The sequence below is a fragment of the Engraulis encrasicolus genome, chromosome 4 (assembly GCF_034702125.1).
Source record: "Engraulis encrasicolus isolate BLACKSEA-1 chromosome 4, IST_EnEncr_1.0, whole genome shotgun sequence".
Taxonomy (NCBI): Eukaryota; Metazoa; Chordata; class Actinopteri; order Clupeiformes; family Engraulidae; genus Engraulis; species Engraulis encrasicolus.
In genome coordinates, this window is record NC_085860.1 from 23,361,142 (window position 1) to 23,384,252 (window position 23,111).

At 41.8% G+C, this 23,111-nt stretch overlaps 1 protein-coding gene across 1 annotated transcript; it reads left to right on the top strand.

Moving 5' to 3' along the window:
• The first annotated feature begins 8,688 nt into the window (after positions 1–8,688).
• On the top strand, positions 8,689–22,520 carry LOC134446761 (protein FAM180A-like). The gene is made up of 3 exons (XM_063196055.1): positions 8,689–8,775; positions 19,727–19,824; positions 20,617–22,520. Exons 1-3 carry the CDS (start codon positions 8,694–8,696, stop codon positions 20,968–20,970), a joined length of 534 nt encoding a protein of 177 aa, XP_063052125.1. The 5' UTR covers positions 8,689–8,693; the 3' UTR covers positions 20,971–22,520.
• The last annotated feature ends 591 nt before the right edge of the window (positions 22,521–23,111 follow it).

Sequence of the window (23,111 nt, forward strand, 5' to 3'; positions counted from 1 at the left end):
AATCTTTGGCTGGGGTTTATAAAGGTGGTAAAGTGTCTCATGTAAGCCGTTGCCTTGCTTTAAGACAAGTTAAAAGAGGGAGCATGTCGCTCAGCTAGTGAAAGTCAATGGATCCGTGTAGCATGCTACAATGCCCCAAAATAGTGGCATACCCCTTTAAGGTTAAAAATTGTGATATCAAGTCATTTCAATTTGTTATTATTTTTAAGGTGTGTATTGGTGGTTTTGGGCGGGGGTCATGTTCAGTTTGCAAAGGTAGTTTTTATGAAAGTAATACAATTTACAAGGTTTTATATATTTTGATAAAAAAGGATTTGGGGAAAAAAAGTTTGCTGGATATATTGAACTTAACAGGCTCAGAAACACAACCAATTTACATTTTACACTTACATATCACCTGGCACGTGTTTACACACATAAGTGCACAGTGTTGAGACTCTGGCTCATACACACACACACACACACACACACACACACACACACACACACACACACACACACACACACACACACACACACACACACACACACAAATGTTTCCTGATACAATTTTTTGACTTTGACTTAAGGTTGACACACATTGGTCTCCAACACAATTGGTGCTGTGATGGAGATGAGGCGGTGGGCAGTCTTGTTCTTCTTTAGTTGTTTTGTCTTTTTGATCTGTTGAAGAAATAGAGTAAACATTAGGGAAAATGAAAATTGTCCGAGTACAGTTTGTATTAATGTGTGGTTGTTATGCATGGAAGTTGTGCCATCTTCTATATGATGTAGGCCTAGTGTATTGTGTTTTGTATAAAAATAATTTTGACAGGGTTGTGGTTGATAGAGGGTTGTATATCATATTTGGTTGGTTCCATGATAGTTGTGTCAATATGGTTGTGATGGTATGATGCAATGTTCTGTTGAAACCTACCAAAGGTTTCCAGGCGCTGTTTGGTTGCCCGTGGTTGTGTCTTGGGATGGGTTGTGTGTAGGTTGTTGTTGGGTGCTTGCGGATGGTTGTGGAGAGTCTGGGAAGAGATAGAAATACAAGAATGTAGTTATATGTTTATCAAGGGAATGAGATTGTGATTGGATTATATACATATAGGTTGATGTTAAAGATATTGGTTACTTTTTTTAAAATCATGTTGTTTTGATGTTAAAGGAATTGCTTACCGTTTGTGTTTGTTGTATCATTAGTTGCCTCGCTGTTTGAAGGGTTGCTTTGAGGTTGAGCTTTTTCTAGGTGGATGGAGATGTAAATGTTCAAAATCAAGGCAATGTTAATCTGGTATGTGATATCATGTTTTCAACGCATGCTACATAAAAGTGAGGGTTGGATTTGTGCATAGTTGTATTGTTTTACTAGTGTAAAGAATAAAATGTGAAGTATATGAGGTAGTGTAAATGTGTTTGATACAGGCTACACAAATGTGTTTTGTTGGTGGTGTTTTGATTTGTAATGCCACGTGTACATCGAAGGCAAACTAAGCGACCTGCGCGGCGGAAGTCATTGTTTCTCTATGGAGGGAAGGCGAATAAAGGTACTAGAGCGAATTCGCCAGGAGCGAACCTTCTTCAGCGACCAGGGCGAATTTTGACGATTAAACTCAAGCTAATCTTAAGCGAATTCGCTATGACGCGGTTCGGCGAAAACCAATGGGAACGTTCATATCGAGGAATGTCCCAGGCTGTCAAGACAGAGCCGTTATGTGATTAGCTGAATCAAACATGTCAGCGTAGCGTCCAGAGCGAATAAAACAAATTCATGGCGAAACTTCTTCAACCACCCCAGCTACCTGGGTTGCGTTGGTAGCGCTTGATGTACACGGGGCATTAGGCTACTGGTATGTTATTTGCAACTTACCCATGGGGTCTTCTTCGAGGATGTCCATTACTATGTTTTTGTAGTAATTCATGTCGTTTTCCGCTTTTTGACGTTTTGCTCGTTCTTCTGACAGTTCTTTTTGTTGATATTTTACTTTCTGTTCGGCTGCCTTCAGTTTTTGCTTGGTGGCCATTAAGGTTGTCAGGTATTCATGTAGAATATCATTGACTGGGGTTTGGATATCCACTTTACGGATAGATGTGTCCTGAAACTGATACTGTGGAAAATTACATGTAGGTATAGGTTATGACGAGTGGTTGTGAAGGACTATGTATTTTCAGTGAAATATTTTGCGAAGGGTAGTTCGTTGGTTTACCTGTATTAGAGTGCGTCCTCTTTCGAATGAGTCCAGGTCAGCGTCTCCAGTTTTGCTAATCTTCATAGGTGAAGCCATTGTTTGCAATCTATGAAAGCATTGGTTTTATGGTTAACATCAGGTGTGTTTTGCTAGAATTTTTTGTAGATATTGTGGGAGTTCAGTACTTACCAAGTGGATAATATAATGAGGAGTCCAGGTGGTGCAGGTTTTTACATTCTTGAAATGGTGTTCCTAAGGTGTTTTCTGAGCTCCTTTTAGAGCAAGGGTAGGGGGTTGGTGGGGGGTGTGTCAATTGTTTGGGAGAGGGGGTCAGCTCTATGTTCTCTCAGCCCAATGGTCCCACAGCTTATTCCTGTTGCTCCTTGTTCCCACATTTTAAAGAAATTATTCAAATTTAGCTTACAGTAACACTCACAATCGGTTTGTACTATTATTAGAGAACTACAGAGTGAATGCTCCAGTTAGCTAATGTAGCAGTAACTAGCAACCAGAGCTAACAGAACTAGCAGGCTTGCAGGTTAGAAGTTAAGTAAGCCAAAATACAAATATTCCAAACTCGTGGCACCCAAAGCCTGTGACGGGCGAAAATCTACTCACCGGCTTAATAGAGTAAGAGCACACGAAGATTAAAAGAATGTCTTGAATCTGAGAATGGCGTAAGTTACGCGATGGATCACTTCAAACAAAGTATTGAAAGAGGGCGAAGCTGAGTCATCCCCAGCTATTTATGCCCTAAGGGCGGGCCAGGGAATGACTGATAGCATCTCAGCCATTCAGCGTGAGTAGAAAGTGCTTTGATTGGATCCGTGCATACGTCACGTCCCCTGTGTTAGATCACAGTCCACTGCGATATGGAACTGGATGTCATTTGTTGACAATGCAATAACACCCCCTAATACGTCTGGCAAAATGCGTCATAAGGTTGGCTGGGATAATCCAGACCTGTCCGCAATATCACGCTGGAAGGTGCCAGTGGCCAGGAAGCCGATGCAGCTGAGCACCTGCAGTGGGACAGGGATGGCGTGGTTCCGACGGGTTTGTCTTTCTAATTGTGGTCCCAACTCCACTATGAGGCGTAAAAGTACAGCTTGTGGCAATCTGAATCGACCCATGAGCTATTCATCATCATTGGCCAACAAATCTTATTGGTCTCTGAATACACGCTCTCTCCTAACTCTTCTTCAATGCCAGGTATGCCATAATGCCTCCTAAAGCATACCATGGCAAATCCTTCTTTTATAGGTGTTCTGCGTAACTGGGAATGAGCAACAGGTGTGGTATCCTTACAGAATTTGTGAACATGACTTACAATGAATTTACAAAATGTCAGTCGTGTGAGGATTATGTTACCTGTCCTTGGCGCTCGTTGATGTCCTACATTACACATCGAGTGCCATTCTCCCGGTATACTCCCGGTGTCGCGCTTTCCACCTTCACTCTTTTTTTTTGTACGTACGCATGGGTCAAACTTTGCGTGGAGCTACACATGTTTACCGCCAAGTTTTCTTTTTATAAATAGCAAACCTTGCAGTGAACTTGGCGTACGCAGTCTTGCTTGCGTACGGAACCGTATGAGGCCCATAGAATGTAATGTATGAGTTTTGTAAGACATCCTATTGAACAGCATTGTTGCAGATTTACAACCTTTTTTAATGAAATGTTAGTTAAGTTTCACAGGCACTTTTAAATAACAAACTATATTGAATGGATATGTGTCAATGCGAGTTGCAGTTTCTTGATTGACTTTTACTACAATTCTTCCATGCTCATCTCTCAGTATCATGATTTGCTCCATGTTTGCCTCTGTTGTCCTTAGGCTTTTTGGGCCCATGGCAGTCAGCTCGTTACCTGTTCCAGCTAAGGTTTAATTAACCCAAATTAGTATGGGCCAATGACTGCCTTCTGTTAGCAGAAAGGACCTGTGTTTCATTTCAGATAATATTTGTGTTTTTCAAAATTACCATTTTGTACGTTTATATGAGCTTTGGCTCATTACTCTAGCCTGATTATCATCGACTTTCAAATCTGACTGGTAGCAACGCTGAAGCTGTTGCGTCACTAGGAGGGCACGGCCTGGCTACTTTACTCATATTACCTAATACACCTTCCCCCATCTCAGCATGATCTGGTTAAGTCTCACATTTGATACCTTGACAAGACCCAAGGTATTGCAAGCCCTAGTTGTAGAGTAGTCATTTCTGCTATTTGCAGAATTTGGTGTGAGAGTTGCAACCTGTGTGACTAGCCATTGTTGCTATTTGCACCTGGATTTGAATAGCCATTTCTGCCAATATTAACCGGGTGTGAATAGACATTTTTGCTATTTGCACCCAGATTTGAATAGCCATTTATGCCAATATAAGCCAGGTGTGAATAGCCATTTTTGCTTTTTGCACCCGGATGTGAATAGCCATTTTTGCTATTTGCACCTGGATGTGAATAGCCATTTTTGCTCTTTGCACCCAGGTGTGAATAACGATTTTTGCTATTTGCACCCGGGCGTGAAAGTTGCAACCGGGTGTGAACAGCCATTGTTGCTATTTGCACACGGATTTGAATAGCAATTTTTGCTATTTGCTCCTGAGTGTGAATAGCCGTTGTTGCTATGTGCACCCGGGTCAAAGACGAAACAGGGTTTTCAGGACTCAAAAAATAAAACTGTTTCCTGACACCGTTCTTCAACTTTTTTGGGTACATTGGAGTGTAAAGTGATTAAGTTTATTATTTTCTGTTCAGAAAATAGCAAGGAACATGCATTTTTACCCCATTTTTACCCATAAAATGTCATTCAGTGTAATACGGTGTTAAGCAGTTGATAATGCAAAAAACGTATAGATGACGTTAAAAAACTGAAATAAGTTGCATAACATAGTAAAGGGCTTTATTTAAGGTCTTCATCAAACCTAAAAATTTCTAGTAAAAGGCATTTGCAAATAGTTTTTGCAGTGTTTGTAGTCTTTCACCGAGTGCATTTCACCCATTTGGCTTTAAGAAGTTTTTCCACGGAAGAGAAAATCAGTTTAAAATACACAATTATTCATTTGTTGTATGCCCCCGCATGTGTTGTGCTAAACATTTGACTTTATTTTCACATAAAAATGTGCATTTCACTGAATGACCACAACTATTACACTGAATGACGCCTTGGCAAAAAAGCCTATATAAACAGCTACTTTTCATTGCTATCATATTGTTACCATCATACTACAGTACTCAACGTCCTGAATGAGTGACAACAGAAATAGATGTTGTCAAATAATTGGTATTTTACTTAATATTGGGGCATTAAAACGTGTTTTGAAGAACTTCCAAGATCACAAGCTTAGAGGTAGGCTACTACTTAGGCCTAAAACAATAAAAAAGAAAATGTTGTCTGTTAACCTGCATATTTCAGGGATCTCGATTAGGGTGTTCTGATAATTCATGTACAACTTCCAAAATCCCAGAATCTACCCAGTAATATGGTTGCTACATGGTAATAACAAGGTTGTAATGGAAATAACAATAAAAGTCATAATTTCAAGTAGTATCATCATATTATTGTAATTTAGTAATATTGCAACTTATATTGCCGTTTTGATTCTTAATATACAACTATGAACTGATTACACTGAATGAAATGGCCCTTACACTGCATGTCACTGAATGACATCTCTTACACTGAAGGACGACCAAATACTTTTCACCTTATTTTTAGCTTTTTACAAGCACACAGTTAGTCACCTACATGAAACAATGACTTTGACCCACAATGTTTACTATGTCTATTAAGAAAATATGCTTGTTTGGATGAATATCTGAGTATAAAAGTATTTTTTGACATTTCACTGAATGACATCTGTTTTTGTGGACGCTGGTGCCACAAGATAAAAATACAGAATTTTCGACTATTGAAGAACAAGACTCTCCCTTTGCATCATCACTTAAGGGGTCCCTAGGGGTCCTTTTGATGATGTCACATATTGTTGTGTGACTATCACTTTTTATTTTGATTTAAAAGCACCATGTTGATCTTATTACACTGAATGATATCTAAGGAATTGAAAATCCGGACAAAAGTCCCCAGATGATTTGAATATCAAAACAAAATGGTAATGAAACGTGCTTTTAATACAATAACAAGAACACTTCTAGAATTATGCCCAGAGAGTGAAAAAATAATTTTGTTCGTCATTTTGCATAATTATTCAAGGATGTATTGATGATTTTTAAGTTCGGACCATTACACTGAATGACATTTTTGCACTTTATGAGATTATTTCACATACATTGACAATTATTTTTCTTTAAATGTTACTGGAATGAGAAACCAGACTATGCTGTTTATCAGCATAACATTCAAAATTCATTAATTTACTTTTTTGATAGTTAAATGAGTGCGGAACAAAAAAATGCACGTCTCGTCTTTGACCCACCCGGGTGTGAAAGTTGCAACCTGGGGCGAATAGCCATTGTTATTTGCACACAGGTGTGAATAGCCATTGTTGCTATTTGCACCTGGATGTGAATAGCCATTTTTGCTATTTGCACACGGGTATGAATAGCCTTTTTTGCCATTATAAACTGGGTGTGAATAGCAATTTGTGTTATTTGCACCCGGGTGTGAATAGCAATTTTTTGCTCTTTAAACCCGGGTGTGAAAGTTGCAACCTGGTGTGAATAGCCATTGTTATTTGCACACAGGTGTGAATAGTCATTGTTGCTATTTGCACATAGATTTCAATAACCATTTCTGCCAATATTAACCGGTTGTGAATAGCCATTTTTGCTATTTGCACGCGGGTGTGAATAGCCATTTTTGCCAATATTAACTGGGTGTGAATTGCTATTCGCACCCGGGTGTAAATAGTTATTTACACCCGGGTGCGAAAGTTGCAACCGGGTGTGAATTAACCTTTCAATAACTATTACAGCATGCCTCAAATGGTACGGCATGCATTATGGGGTTACTGTTAAGCCAAAAACCACAGCTGCCAGTAGACCATCTGTTAGGAAACGTAGAAGATGTCCACACGCAGACTACGTAGCACAACACCAAAACTACCCCACCTCCATCTATGCCATTGCGAGGAGGCATCTGGAGGAGGCAGACACAGGCAACCCAAAAACTGTGGCCATACTGCAACCTGGTACCCTAGTTTTCTGTAAGAACCACATCCAGTGCCGCCATAAAAGTCACGATATCTGGGGTATCTCAGGAGTATGAAATTATATGGATTGCATTGACCAGATCGCCACCCTCTATAAGGTTAGGCCCTACAGGGGGGAGGCACAGTTCTTTGTTGGCCTGAACGTGCCTAGAGTTATACAAGATATTACTCTGCGCTCTGGAAACACTGGGTCAGAGGCTTATTGTATGTTACTGTAATGGGTTGACCCTGTATCTGTATTTGTATTGTATTTTGTATTGTCTTTCGTGGAACCCTGTTGTAAAGCTACATCATTTCAAAATTAAATCAAATCATTATCGTCTTCAACAACAACAACATAAACAGGAAGCCTATCCCTCTTTTCAGATGAGAGTGAATATCTTCCTGTTCAGTTACAGTACATATGAAAGTGAAAGCCCGATTGGGAAACTCCAAATCCCATTGTCATTGTGACAGCACTCCACACAAGTGTTCACTGCACACTACGAAATTGCATTCATGCCTCACCCGTGCAAGGGGGCAGCCCTCAATGGCGCCCCAAGGGAGCAGTGTGACGGGACGGTACCATGCTCAGGGTACCTCAGTCATGGAGGAGGATAGGGGAGAGCACTAGTTAATTACTTCCCCCACCAACCTGGCGGGTCGGGAGTCGAACTGGCAACCTTTGGGCTACAAGTCTGACGCCCTAACCCCTTACCCATGACTGCCCTACATATGTATTGTTGTCGTTGATCATGATGGTGCCAGTGGTAAAGAGGGAGGGAGAATATCTCATCTGAACTGTGAGGCAACCAGCAGCTCAGAATACCAGTACTCTCCCTCTGCCTCCTTTGATCACATGATCACATCCAGATGCAAAAACAAATAGAAAGCATGGGCTGTGCGTGTGTGTGTGTGCGTGCGTGCGTGCGTGTGTGTGTGTGTGTCAAAGAGAGAGGAAGTGTGTATGTGTGGAATGAGAGTGTAAGTGTGTGTGTGTGTGTGGGTGGGTGAGGGTAGGGGTTGCTCTGAGTATAATAAGAAAGGGCAACCACAAGAAAGCACATTTGGTGTGCTGTATAATAAGAAAAAACAACGTCAAGAAAAACATTTGGTGTGCAGTGAAGAAAAGTTAGTCAGTCCATATTGACGTCTGTTGTTATGGAGACTCAGATCTGGGTCTGGATCCCTGCATTATTTTTGGATATTTTTTAATCTTTCAGGACTTTGCTGCCTCTGAGTGCAGATTATTATTTTCTCTCTCTCTCTCTCTCTCTCTCTCTCTCTCTCTCTCTCTCTCTCTCTCTCTCTCTCTCTTACACACACACCTCCTCAGTTTTCTTCCTCCATACCTGCTCTTGCTGACTGAAGCATGGCTGCCAGATGGCTCCTCATCTTCACAGTTCTCCACTGTCATTTATTCTCTATCTGCTCTTCTCATCGACCGTACAGAGGTAAGACTCCCTTCATATCTCCTCCATATCCTCTATCACTCCTCTGCCTCGAGTGTGTGGTGGTGGCTGACTGTGATAGTTTGATAGGCTATTGTCGGGGGGTTTACGAATAGCTGTGAGCCTGCTGCCTGCAGGATTCAATATCACTTCTGATTACTATCAGATTGACAGTTCTCCGCTACAATTTCTTGATCTGTTGCATTCAATGGCAGTTGCCAATGCCATGGTAAGACTCCAGATCTTTTTCTATCACTCCTCGGCACTGACTGTGTCCTGCTGATTCTGACACTTTGAGTGGCATGATGCGTATCAGGTCTTTTCGTCGAATGAATTGGTGAGAGGGGACCATTCGAACAAAACGTTGGACCATTAGTATAAGGCTGGGGATCTTTAGTCGAGGATGGTCCGTCTACCGCAAAAGCCAACGAAAGGTCCTTAAAATTGAACTAAAGATCCTTAGGTTTCAACTAAAGGTCCCTTCAGTCTGCCTATATTAGAAATGTAAATCAGATTTTTTAATGCTCATTTTAACGGGTTTTCTTAGAATCAGCTTTTTTCATGCTCATTTTAACGGTTTTGTCTATTTAAATATGTTCATTTGAACGGTTTTGTCTAGCCTATTTTAAATAGCCTATTTGTTTTTTGTTGATTTAAACATGTAAATCTATAAATAAAATGTACTTAGGCTACTCGTTTTTACTGGTAGGCTATGTTGTTGTTGTTTTTACGATTAAGTCCATGGCTACAGTAAAGAGAGAGAGAGAGAAGTTAAATCGTTAACACTGCATAGGAGCTCTCTCTCTCTCTCTCTCTCTCTCTCTCTCTCTCTCTGCCCGGCGAGGCAATGTTCTTGGGCGGTAACTTTTTAGATGCGAAGCACCAGCAACAAGAGAATGCTGTCTGCCTTACACACAACAAAGTTCGCGCATGAGCCAGAGCACTATGCATATAACAGTGTTGAAAACATTACAGAACCCATGCACCTGTGTTAAGTCCATGGCTACAGTAAAGAGAGAGAGAGAGAAGTTAAATCGTTACATTAACACTGGACCGCTCTCTCTCTCTCTCTCTCTCTCTCTCTCTCTCTCTCTCTCCCTGCCCGGCGAGGCAATGTTCTTGGGCTATAGTTTTATTAATTGAATAAGCTGCCTATTTTGTTTCATATCCTGTCTTTTATTGTTGGAAATCGTCCATCGATCCAGTCAGGCTGCCTATTTTATATCCTATTATTCCCGTGTGTCCTAGGCCTATTTCTTTTGTTCGAAGTCTAAATATATAACTAATATAGCCTATAACTGATTTACCCGCGATTCATATAGGCCTAGGCCTAATAACGGCACAAACTGAATGACAATAAATAGTTCGCGCATGAGGCAGAAAAAATAACAGTGTCGGAAAACATTATAGAACCCCTGCACCCGTGTTAAGTCCATGGCTACAGTAAAACAAAAACAAAAACACTAAGAGCGAGAGAGAAGTGAAATCGCTATATTAACACTGCATAGGAGCGCGTTCTCTCTCTCTCTCTCTATGTATCTAGTAGGCCTATCTAGTAATCTAGTATGTAAATCAAATGTTTTTTTTTTTGCTGTTTTCAGATGTGCTTCATAAATAAAATGTACTTAGGCCTACTCATTTTAACTGGTATGTTGTCGGTTTTTTACGTTTATGCCGTTACATTTTTTGACAATTATCTAGGTTACTTTCTACTCCTTACATTTCTGGAACAATATTTGAGAAGCTTTTTTTCACTTTTACGCCGTTACTTTACTCCGTTACATTTTTGACAAATATCTGTAGGCCTATGTTACTTTCTACTCCTTACATTTCTGGAACAGTATTTGAGTAGGCCCTAGCCCCAGCTGCGGGCAGAGAGGCGGGAATCGCTTTGAATCAGGGCAGCGTGCGTCTACTGAGCACATTTGGTTGTCATGCAGCGAGTTTTCTGACTTTCCGGTAACTTTTTAGATGAACGCTTCTAGCTACCGTCTTCTGTAGGTCTGGAATATACCTACGTGTGGAGTAGGCCTAGAGGTGCGCGGTGGATGTATTATTTCATCCGCAACCGCTTCTTAGAATTTCTAATCCACCTGCTATCCACCCGCCCTAATGTTTTTTCTCCAATTTCCAAAACCGAATCCACCCGCCATCCGCCTATTAGTTTTTAGTAGGCCTATTTAAGATGCCTGGGGCACATAGTCGATCGTCTTTTTCAAGCAGTGCAGGTCATTTACATCTTGCCAGCCTATGTTTTAAAAAAATCTCTAACTTACAGCGATTCCCAAGTTGTCTCCACCCATCGCACAAACGTGCGGATGCTTTAATGCAGCCTACATTTTAGCAGTTTAAATACCTCCAGTCCAAGCAGCACAATCGAAACTATTGGCTATCTAGCTTACAATTTTGGCTGGTATCCAATAAGACGAGTCAAGTGACAGTAGAGTCTTGCAAAGAGTGCAGAGAATTATGTCGCGCGTGTGTGTGTGAGCGAGAGAGGGAGAGAGAGGGAGCGATTCCAAACTTGTCTCCATCCATCGCACAACGTGAAAGCTAACGTGTATGCTTTAATGCAGCCTAAATTGTACCAGTTTTGCCTCCTCTCCAAGCACCTTTTTAAGTGGTGGCAACCATGCATGTTTTCAACAGGGCCACGCAGAGTGGACAGTGGAATGCTGCTTGAAATAAGTCGATAATGAATAAAATATTATGCGCAACGTCTACAAGAAAAGTAATGGCTATTATTACCGTTGCGCGTAAAGATGAGGAAGGTATGGATAGATGGATGGATGCTGTCCTATGGAAGGGGCCGTCAAACAGTCTACATGACATCTTCATTAAAGTCGTTAAATAAGTATCCATAGCCTACTGTGTTTGACGGCCCCATCGTCTTGCAAATATTTACGCGCAACGGTCATAATGGCGTCTCGCACTACACATGCTCGGATGATGCCAGAGGCGAATAGCAAACAGCCAAATTAAGGCATATTCGACATAGACTACCACGACAAGTTACCGTTTGGGTCGCAGTTGGATGTTTATTCAGTAGAATTATGTGCGTAATATCAGCTCCATCCACCAAATGCAGCACAATCCCCGTTACTTTCACGTGAGGTTCAAATGGACATTACTCGACAAAATGCAAGTCTGGGTACCAACAACTGAAGTAGGCTACAACATAGAATATGTACCACATATAGGGGTATTTTCATTTTCAGTCCTTTATGTGCGTTATGCCCAGCTTTTATTGAATACAGCGCAGGTTTTGAAGTTCACCAAACGAGCATCAACTTTGTGCAAGTCATTAAAACTCTTTTTTTTACCAGCACTGACGTGTACACTGTTTCATTTATTAACTAATTGCACTTTCTGCCTTCTCGTTTCACATGTGATAAATCCACTTAGTATGCTTTATCCAATTAGCCATGGATGCAGGATCATTCACTGGACTGGACACTATTGTAAGAGGTGAAATTTAGACCACGATTCAGGAACGACAGACAACGGGAGTAAAGGTTATGGTAGTTTTATTTTTACAATTTCATAAAATACAATTAGGAGGGAAAACCACCACAATATCCATGCAACCAGCAGCGTCTGTAAACTGCTATCTTCTTTGAATAAATGAATAAATAATCACAATCTGGAGACACTCGGACGATAGTAGCCTACAAAAGTTAAGTTAAGTTAAGTTACACACTCAGCCACTGCTGCCGGACGTTGGCTCGTCAATTACTTAATCAACTATAACACGCGCAATAGCCTACCCAAATGCAACTTACACACAGTTCCCAAAGCTACCGGCCGCGCGCAATGGATACCTACAGCAGCCCTGCCCCACCCCAGCGTGTAGCGCACAAGTCTACACTATTGTCCGAATGTTGTTATTTCAAGACAGCAAACTGTCACTGTCCGCCGGCCGCTGTCGTGACATATTTTATTAACACTAGTATGTGAGTAACAAGTGAGGAGTTCCTTGATAGTTTCCTTAAGGGTGAAGTAGCCTGGAATACTGTCGCAGATCAGATAGTTCATTTCTAAATGATCCTGTTATGAACCCGAGTTTAGTAGATATCGCGCAGTGAACGAGGCAGCCTGCAAACAGTTTGAAGCGCAATGTGGCTGTAACAAGTTAGAAAGTAGCCAAACTCTGTTGCTTGTTAACCTTTTAAAATTATGCGCGTAATGGTGGGGTGGCGTCCGCGCCAATGTAATATCTTGAGCGTGCTCGGTGCGTAATTCCAAGAGCAGCATGAAAAGGAAGAAAAGGAAGATGATGGGCTGACCGAAACGCTTGTCCCCTGTCTGTCGGTTTCATTTACTTTTTTCGGCTTTGTTTAATACAGTTTTCGATTCTGCATTCAGCTCCAGTGTGCTACTCCTTTCTTTCTTTTTAAATTATGAGCGTTCCACGAACTATCTTTCTTTGCGCACGCTATAAAATGGCAATAAACATGTTACTATAAACCACTGGTTTACTATGTATGCTTTCTAATGTTGGTAAAGGCGGCATAAGCGGGATAATGTATTGTCCACACGTGACTACGGAAAATATATTTCCTTCGAAGCGGAATAACAGCCCTCCTCCTTCGGCATTGGGGGTGTTATTCGCCCCGTTATGATGGGTTAACCACTCAGTTACCGTTGCATTCATAATATGTAGCCTATGATCAAGATGACTTCAGCGCAGGATATCAGAAATAAACAAGACAGCGCAGATGGCTTTTAATTTTTAACATGGCCACATTATGCGTCAATACGCCAATGCGTATTAGGCTATTTATCATGAAACCTCAAATCGGAAGTAGCCTTATCTTGTACCCAGCACTTTTCAAACCTTACTCGGGTTTATGGTAATTGTCCGGGCCAGCACTTTTGAAATCAAACGGACGCCCTTGCCTGCATGACATGTCATTTGCATGATAAGAGCACGGACGATCATGGACATACGATGGTACACACATAGCCACACACGCACACAACACGGTTCAGTTCAACGTTTATTGACCAGCAAGCGAGCAGCGCAGTACCAGCTGATTTGCTCTGGAATCTCGAAATGAAAACTGACTTTTCTTGGGAAAAGTGTTGCAAGAACATTGAACTCATTTAGTAGGCCTATCATTGTGCCAAGCGTGTGTCGCAATATTGTACTGGGGATATGTGTTGGGGAGGGCATTAACATTAGGCCTATGACAAAAACATTATCGGGGAGGATTGAGGATAAATCTTACACGTTTCCTTATTAATGGAAAATTAATTCCATGCTAATTCCAAGTATTCAAGAACCTAAACAATATGTAATTGCTCCACAGTTCAAGGGTCAATAGCCTACTTCTAGACACATTAAACCGCACTGCTTTGATTCAAAGCGAGCAGGAGGCATTTTGACGATTTTTTTTTTTAAATGTAGGCCTACAACAGCTTTTAAGGTAAGGGATAATGTATTGTCCACACGCAGTGGTAGAACGCAGGTATACGGAGTATACCCACTTCTAAATTTTAGGGGATTCAGTATACCAACTTAAAATTGATTGATCCATTATTTAGAATGGCATAAATATATACAGTATACCCACTTCAAAAATGCGAGAATATACAGTATACCCACTTCAAAAAAGTAGACTACACCTAGACTACAAATATTTTCCTGCACGAACTATCTTTCTTTGCGCACGCTATAAACTATGGTTAACTATGTATGCTTTATAATGTTGGTAAGGGCGGGATAAGCGGGATAATGTATTGTCCACACGTGACTACGGAAAATACATTTCCCTTCAGAGATAACAGCACTCCGCCTTCGGCGTCGGGGGTGTTATTCGCCCCGTAGGGAAACATTTTCTTATTCATGTGTGGACAATACATTATCCCTTAGGCCTACCTTTAAATTGATGTCGTACATTTTAAAACATTTCGTTGATATTGTAGTGGTGCAAACGACTGTAGTTATGAGATGGGCGCCAGCCAGGCAGCAAGACTGCCTACCTTTCCAAAAATGAATAAAAATCAGTGACCAACAACACACTAGAAATAATTCATATCAACACAACGAATATCTTTTCTTACGTTTAGTAGTGCACTTTTGCAAAACCCTCTCAATTTGGAACAGCTCACATCAATGTCTGGCTTTAGCGATTCTTGCGAATGGTGATCTTCTCGGCGCACACTTCATGGTTCCCTCTCTCTTGCTCTCTCGGCTTGTTGCTTCCTGACAGTCTCACCCGCCATTTGAAATTAACTCCATTTTATAGGCTGCACGTGTAGTTCACAGGGGGTAACGCTGTTCTCACTCTGGAGGAGGCAGAGGCAGTCCGTTACAATATAGTATATATAAAATAGGCTATAAAATAGGCCTAATGATAAAAAAGCAGCCTGAACTAAAATTAATAATTAATTTAAAAAAATAGAGACACACGCACTTTCTACATGGTTCGATTTTTGTTTTCATTGCATTGTGGTGGTAGGCACACAAGTTTGATAAAATATAAAAAAATAATAGGCTAATAAAATAGGCAGACTAAACTAAACATCTGCCCAGTTACACGAAAGGTCTGCATGGATTGAACGTAACGTCCTTAGGTCTTCGACGAAAAATCCTCAGGTACTGCACGAAACGCCCCATGCCTTCTACGAATGGTCCAACGTTTTGTTCGAATGATCCCCTCTCACCAATTCATTCGACGAATCGTCTCGAATTCGCATGATGACATTGTCAAGGGACAGTCGTGGTCTACTTTTTTGTGGTGGGTATACTATATATTTGAGCATTTTTTTTAGGTGGATGTGCTGTCTATTCAAAATATTGAATCAATCAATTTTAGGTGGGTATACTGAAATCCTTGTCATTTTCAGGTGGATATACTGTTCTATACTACACCGTTGTCAAGGGATATGAACACCTCTGAGTTTGCACTTGCAGCATGCATTTTGCTCATTGCTATGATGAGTTATTCCTTATTTTTTCAGGACGTGTCATGTTGTTTGTGTAAGAGTAAGAGAGTAACTTGAGTGAAGTGAATTCAGTGGGGTGACTTGGTATTTCAGCACCACACAAAAGGTATTTGTCTGGCTGTGTCATGTTATTTTTAGAGCTCAAGTATCGGAATCAATGTCTTTTGCACATGGTGGTCGGTCTCTCCCTCTCTGTCTCTCTCTCTCTCTGTCTCTTGCTTACTGTACTTGTGTCTGGAAATTCCTCTGAATGGAAAATCTACTGGATTATTCAAAATGTACAGACCACTTAAAAACATCACCATGCCACGTGCAGCCAGCACAGACAGTGTGTCAAAACAGCACCTTCCCCTGTCCTCCCTTGAGAATCCCTGCCATAATATTTTTCACTTTGTCCATATGCAGCTCATTGATTTTCACAAACAGGAAGAATTGCTGATACAAAAATGTGTTTGTCTTTATTGGTTATTACATGTAGACTCATCTGGACTGTGGAATGCCTCTCTCACATCCGTTTTTGGTATTTTTGTTGTTTATTTTTCCTGTTCTGGTTACGTAATTCAGCAAAGAGAGTTAGTCTGCTGTAAGGCTGTTTTAAATCCTTACCAGACTTGTGCACCGACTCCTTCTATTCACTTTGCAAATGTTCTGGTACCCAAGAACACAATGCATCGTTTGTGTTGTCATGGTGCCTCGGGATGAGACTGTCCCAGCAGGCGTGATGATGTCCCGGATTTCGTTGGATGGCAGCATTCTAAGCATATCCAAAGGCCACACAGTTTTAACTTTTTAGTATTTGTAGTCTGTTTTTGACATTTTGTCAGATTACGATCACCAGATTGAAAACATGTGTAGTAGAGTGAGTGAACCCAGGGCTGTGTGTTTCAGATACTTAAGCGTGGCAAAGAAGGTCACAATAAGCCAGCTGATCCATGCTCAAATTCCCGGACCTGGCACACAGCAATTCTGACTGGTGTGATTTAGAAATGTATGACATGGTATTACTTATTGGCAGCACGAGGGGGCTCTGAGGAGTGTGTGTGTGTGCGTGTGCGTGCGTGCGTGCATATGTGTGTGTTTGTTCATGGTGTTTATATTATGAAGTGGTGTTCAAGTGTGTCAGAAGTTGTTTATTTTTGAAGTTCCCTCTTTGTCCAAAAGATAGTTCATACTGTAGGTTTATTGTAGAAACAGTCCAATACTCCAATCCCTTTGCAGGAGGTGTGCAATGAGTTGCTTACTGTAAAGTAGAGTAGTGTTTGAGTGTGAGAGGATTTTGCCATTCTGGGACGGTATGATGGTGCTTGCTTCATAACTTTAGATAAATTGCTGTCTTGGCATATGACATGGTTGCACTGGGGTGATATTACAGTGACCTACTTTTGAAAGGTTCCTATGAGACCAGCTGGCGGCTAACTGGTCTCATAGGACTCAATGTTAACTGCTAGCTTAGAGGTAAAATTTGCACTGCCATACTCAGAGAACGGTTGAAAGGAGAAAGGTAACCCCCAATCATTTAGTTGAAGGAGAGGTGTAAAATAAGCTTATTTCCAAAAATGGGACAGTTTTTCTTTAAATACAAACAAACAAAGGAACAGAGAAATGAAAGAAGTTTGACCTTCTGTATCGAAGCTTAGCTCACCAATTGTAGCTTAAATCCAAACAGGCAGTGAGTGCTTTTTAATTGCACTATTTTGGTTCAGAGAGCATATGTGTTTTGAGTGTCTGACCGAGCTCCATTTCAGCAGAGCTGAGCTACTGGCTAAGGAATTTCCCATCCCACGTGCTTCTGATCTAGAGACAATGCAACAGGAGCAGCAGCAGCAGCAGCAGCAGCCCAGAGCTGGACTGGCCATCTGACATAGCGGGCATTTCCTGGTGGGCCCTGCACCCTCGTGGGCCCTTATTTTCAGAAATTTAAAATGAAATGATTTTTTTTTTGTTTTAACGTTTCTGAAAATAGGGGCTCATGAGGGTGCGGTGCCCACTGGTGAATCAGTTGTGTGCCACTAATTATGAGGGGCCCCTTTAATCCAAAAGTGCCCGGGCCCTATTTCTCCCCCAGGCCAGCCCTGCAGCAGCCTCAAATGTGCTCCAGAAAATAGGCTGGACCGCAAGAATGAAAACACTGACTGGCTGCCCACAGAGCGCTGTGTGTCCTCCTGTCGTATCTGGGCCAAACCTGGGCCACATCCAGCTCAGTAATGGCAGTTGAGGCCACGGAGAGGCATGTTATGACAGGAAAAAGATTGAGAGACGGTCCACTCGGCGTGATGTCTGTCAGAATGTATGTCATCAGTGCGCTGCACAGAAATCGATATTCACCATTGGTTTTATGAAAATTGCTTTGGTTTGATAAGGAATTAGAGATTAAGTATTTTTTTCATCTATCCATCTATGATGGATTTTCATAGGAATTATTTATCTTTCCATTATCGGAGATTCCTATCATAAGCAGAGAAGTGTCCCTCATTCACTGAGATCGAGTAGTGCATAAAACTTTTATATCACCTCTGAAGTATTATTAATGGCTTTTCATGACTGCTGTGTCATTCTAAAGTCAGGGCCTTTAAATCAGATAGATGTCTTGAAATTCCGTTCAATGACGTTACCACGGTAATGGTTGAATGTCATATGAATCACTTTGGGACAATGGAGGTTTGAAATAGCAAGCACTTCATAGTGCTTCCGACTGATTTAAGAGGTGAAACACCTGTCTTCAAAATACCATCCACCTGCTGTCTCAGACCCACACCACAATTGGAGATGATCACATCCGTCATTTAAGGTTTCTAAGTGGTGCGAAGCCCTCGCTTTGCCTATTAATGTTGATTTGACTTTGGAAAGATTCTTGTGCTTTGGCATTGGTCTCATTGATGGCCCAGATGGCTCTGTAGAAAGATTTTTTTTTTTTTAAAGAAGTTGCAATAACATTAACCACACAATCAAACACAATTGAAGTGAACACCTCTATGTAGTAGCCCAATTTCGAAGCAAGATTTAACAAAGTCCATTTCAATTACATTTTGACTAACTTCCTCACAGTGTCTTTACCATCAGGCCAGACCACATACTTGCATGTGTTGACATCAGGCTAACACACAAAAGCCAGAGAGCACACCAACCACACAGTTTTATGAAAAGCAGACCCACGTTTCATCCTGAAAGCAGTGAGGGGTTCTCTTTGATATCAGGGCCTTTGAAGAGAGACAGACAGAGAGAGAGAGGAGAGAGAGAGAGAGAGAGAGAGAGAGAGAGAGAGCATTGCATCAGTTTTATCTGCCAGCCAGATCTCAGTGGGTGTTGGCCAGATCAAAAGATCTACTGTACGTATAGGCAGAGGCGATTCTGTGTCAGCTGGGGCCCCAAGCAAAATTTTTAAAAAATGAACATTTGAGCCCAAATTGCCACAACTGTAGTAAAATATGAGCTGTTATTCACCATCTAGGGGCTTGAGGGCCCCAAACGGCTGCCTGCCTAGCCTGGTGACAAGATGCGCCTCTGCGTAGAGGCCCCTCTACTGTTCTGGGGTCAGTTGGGCTCCTGCAGAGCTCCTGTCTGCAATGACACTGCTACTACTACTGTACTGTAATACACTGGTGCCTGTTACAGCAGACATGTCTAGTGATGATAGAAAACTTAATTTAATTTAAAGATCTTTATCTTTCCTGCAGCCATCATGATCACACACACACCTTAGTTTCGAGATAGAACATTTCTTTTCTTTTCTTTTCTTTTTTTTCTTTTGGGGCATTTTCGGCGTCTATTATGATAGTGCAGTGAAGAGTTGGACAGGAAGTGAGTGGGGGGAGAGAGACGGGGCAGGGTCGGGAAAGGACCCAATCCGGGATCGAACCCAGGTCAGCCGCGTAGCAGACAAGTGCCCTCGAGTTAGCACCACGGTAGGGCCTTTTCTACAGTACACCATCCTGCGTCTTGTGTGGACAGCAGGTTTTATTCTATGAACACCTCCTGCAGTCTTTCTTCTGTTTGTCCCTCCTAGCTCTCTATCCAGTGAAGCAAAGAGTGAGGAGAGGGGCAGAAGCACTGAGCAATCCTGTCTTCCAGAGGTCCGTTAAAGACGTCGATCTATTGTTTGAGGTAAATTGTCTTTGTTAAACCACTTTAATGTTTTGTATCCTCCTGGCAGTTGTGTTGCATTTCTCATTTTGTCCCATGTGCATTGTACACATAACAATTTACGGTAACACTTTACTTTACGGATCGCTAATAAGGTGATAATTTCGTGTTAATTTCATAGTTATTTCATAGTTATTTCAGGGTAATAACTGTTTGTTTTTAGTAACAACAGCAAAATAACCATACAGTTTCCAGTGCATTGTGTGTGTGTGTGTGTGTGTGTGTGTGTGTGTGTGTGTGTGTGTGTGTGTGTGTGTGTGTGTGTGTGTGTGTGTGTGTGTGTGTGTGTGTGTGTGTGTGTGTGTCAACAAAGTGTCACCGTGCTGCGAGTCATCAGGGTGTCACCACAATGCACTGGAAACTGTATGGTTATTTTGCTGTTGTTACTAAAAACAAACAGTTATTACTCTGAAATAACTATGAAATTAACATGAAATTACCACCTTATTAGCGATCCGTAAAGTAAAGTGTTACCCAATTTACACCATACACCTGGCATGTACATTTGCTTAAAATACAAACTTATTGAGAAAGGAGAAAGTATCTTTCCTTTCTGGACTCTCACTTTCAAGTAAAATTGAAATGACACATGTTTTTCCTGAAAGATTTTTCAGACCTTTTCCATATAGATGCCTCCACCCAGCCTGCAGCCTTACAGTAGGGAAGTAGTAGACATTTATTCATCCCAAAGGAAATTGAAACAGATTCCGGCTCCTGATATGCCCTACCCTTTTTTCCCCTTCAACTCAACAGATTTTGCACTCGGGGCTGGATTTTCCCAATGACGACCCCCACCGCCACCACCACGACAGCTTCCAGGTGCGCGACCGGGAGCTGGCCTCGCTGCGGCGGACGCGGGCCCTGGAGGTCATCTGCGAAGACATCCTGCCCAGGACGCTGAGCGAGATCCGCCGCCTGACCTCCGCCCTGGCGCAGCACGTCAACGCCTCCGTGCTGAGGCAAGAGGACTTCGAGCGCACCCTGCTGACCATGGTGTACACGGCCCGGCACGTGGCGCACGCCGCCAGCCACCATCAGCGAGGTCTGTGGGCTGAGTCCCTGGTGGAGCTCTATCGCGTGGTGAAGCGAGACCTTGCTGACAAGTGACAGACCGGGCGGGGAGTGTCGTCGGGGAAGTAATAATTGGGCTGGGGCAGATGTGTCAATCACTACGTTTACATGATGTTTTTAATTCCGAATTAATAATTCTGAATTAAATAGGTCTGCCGAGTTTGCTTTGATCTTTCCTTTAATTCCGAATTCAGAGGTGTTTACATGACGTTTTCAAAGCGGAATTAAGCTTTATTCAGATTTTAAATAAGTTAATTCCGAATTAAATGTCTCATGTAAACGTAGCAAATGTGTCTTGAGTTGAGAAAGTGTCAGACCCTGTCACAAATTTGGGTAACACTTAGAATAACGGTCCCTAAAAGATTGACAAACAATTGTAAATAATTAACTATGAATACATTTACAAAGGTTTATACAACAACAAGACTGCAGCGTCCTGGAACTTAAGGACGAGCAACAAAGAGCAAGAGATGAAACCACTGGAGCTAGAGATGTCCGGGGGCAAGCAAACACACATAAAACTCATCCAGTGGGAGTCGATTAGAACAGTGGTTCCCAACCTTTTTCTTCAGGGACCCATATTTTTACCATTCTAAGCTTTGGTGACCCAATCGTGCGAGCGCCCGCACGAGAGGGAGTCACATGATACTCTGTTTCCTGCGAAAACTCATTAGTTATCATTTTATTCCTCAATTTGTCTTCAGTCAAATACAGAATAACTGTTTAAATCCCTTACATTTTGTTGCTTCTATGCATATTAGTTTAAATACTTTGTCATTTATTCAACGTGGGCTATATATGGTATTAAAAGTAAACCCCTTAAAATCAAGAGGGTTTCACGACCCACTGTGGATCTTTGGCGACCCATAGGTTGGGAACCACTGAATTAGAATAATGGTCCCTAAAAGCTTGATAAAGATGTGTAAATAATTAACTAATTATGAACACAACATTTACAAAGGTTTGGACAACAACAAAAATGCAGAAGTGTGTCCTCCAAAGAGCAAGAGATGAAACCTACTGGATATGTCCGGCAGGCAAACACACGTAAACCCAGAGGCTCATCTTGTCACCAGGCTAGGCAGGCAGCTGCTTGGAGCCCCAAAGCTCATAGATGGTGAATAACATCTTACACTTTCCTACAGTAGTGACAATTTTGTGTAAATCTTGTGTCACTTGGGGCCCCAGCTGACCCTGAAGTCGCACCTGCATAAAACTCATCCAGTGGGAGCCAATTCCCACTCTGCTGTGAAGCCATAGGTTGGTTCTTACTCATTTACAAAGAAAATGTAAATGTTTTGTTCATAATAAGTTCGTTAATAAATGGTAATGTGTTCTTAAACCTATTTATTGGTCAATTATTCTTAAGTGTTTCCCAAATTTGATGTAACTAGCTCTGAATCACATGATGGTATTGAGTACTCAATAAAGACACTGTACATTGTCAATAATCAATAATTACCTGTGTACGAAAGAAATGCGGCAGGGCCGCATAATTAACAATTTAGTTAGTTATAGTTATTGTAGCTTGAAAACATCCATTCAGTGTGAATGAAACTGGGCCTATTTTTTATTTTGGAGGGAATGCAATATTTTGTGTGTACTGTACTCAATATTACTCTACTCTGGGGCGGTGGTAGCTCGGTGGTTACTCTACCCTGGCGCGGTGGTAGCTCAGGTGGTAGAGGAGCCGTTTGACAATCCAAAGGTTGCTGGTTCGAGCCCCACTCGGCCTGACTCCATCGTTGTGTCCTTGAGCAAGATACTTAACCCCAAGTTGCTCCTGGTGGCAGGGTGGTACCCTGCGTGGCAGCCACGGCCACCGCTGTGTGAATGTGAGTGTGAATGGGTGAATGTGAGGCATACAATGTAAAGCGCTTTGAGTGCTCGAAGGAGTGGAAGGAGTGTTTCCCATACATTAAGGAAACTATGGCGCACCGCTATAGTTTAAAGGGATAGTTCGGTATTTTGCATTTGGGGCCTTAATTATGGTGTATCATACACTGAGCTACCCACCTGTGTCACTTTTGTTTGATTTGAAGCCTTCCGTGAGATTTTGGATTTGCGCGATATCCACAAACCACCATACAACGGGAGTCAGCGGGGCACAGACATTCACAGACAGAAATCCGTCGTACGCATGCGTGTAAGACAGAGGGATCAAAAGCCTAGTTTGC

Excerpts from the sequence above, each read along its gene's own strand:
- LOC134446761 (XM_063196055.1), top strand. The coding sequence starts at position 8,694 with ATGGCTGCCAGATGGCTCCTCATCTTCACAGTTCTCCACTGTCATTTA. Across the intron at positions 8,776-19,726 it reads TTCTCATCGACCGTACAGAG|CTCTCTATCCAGTGAAGCAA; the intron begins GTAAGACTCCCT and ends TGTCCCTCCTAG. Across the intron at positions 19,825-20,616 it reads ACGTCGATCTATTGTTTGAG|ATTTTGCACTCGGGGCTGGA; the intron begins GTAAATTGTCTT and ends TCAACTCAACAG.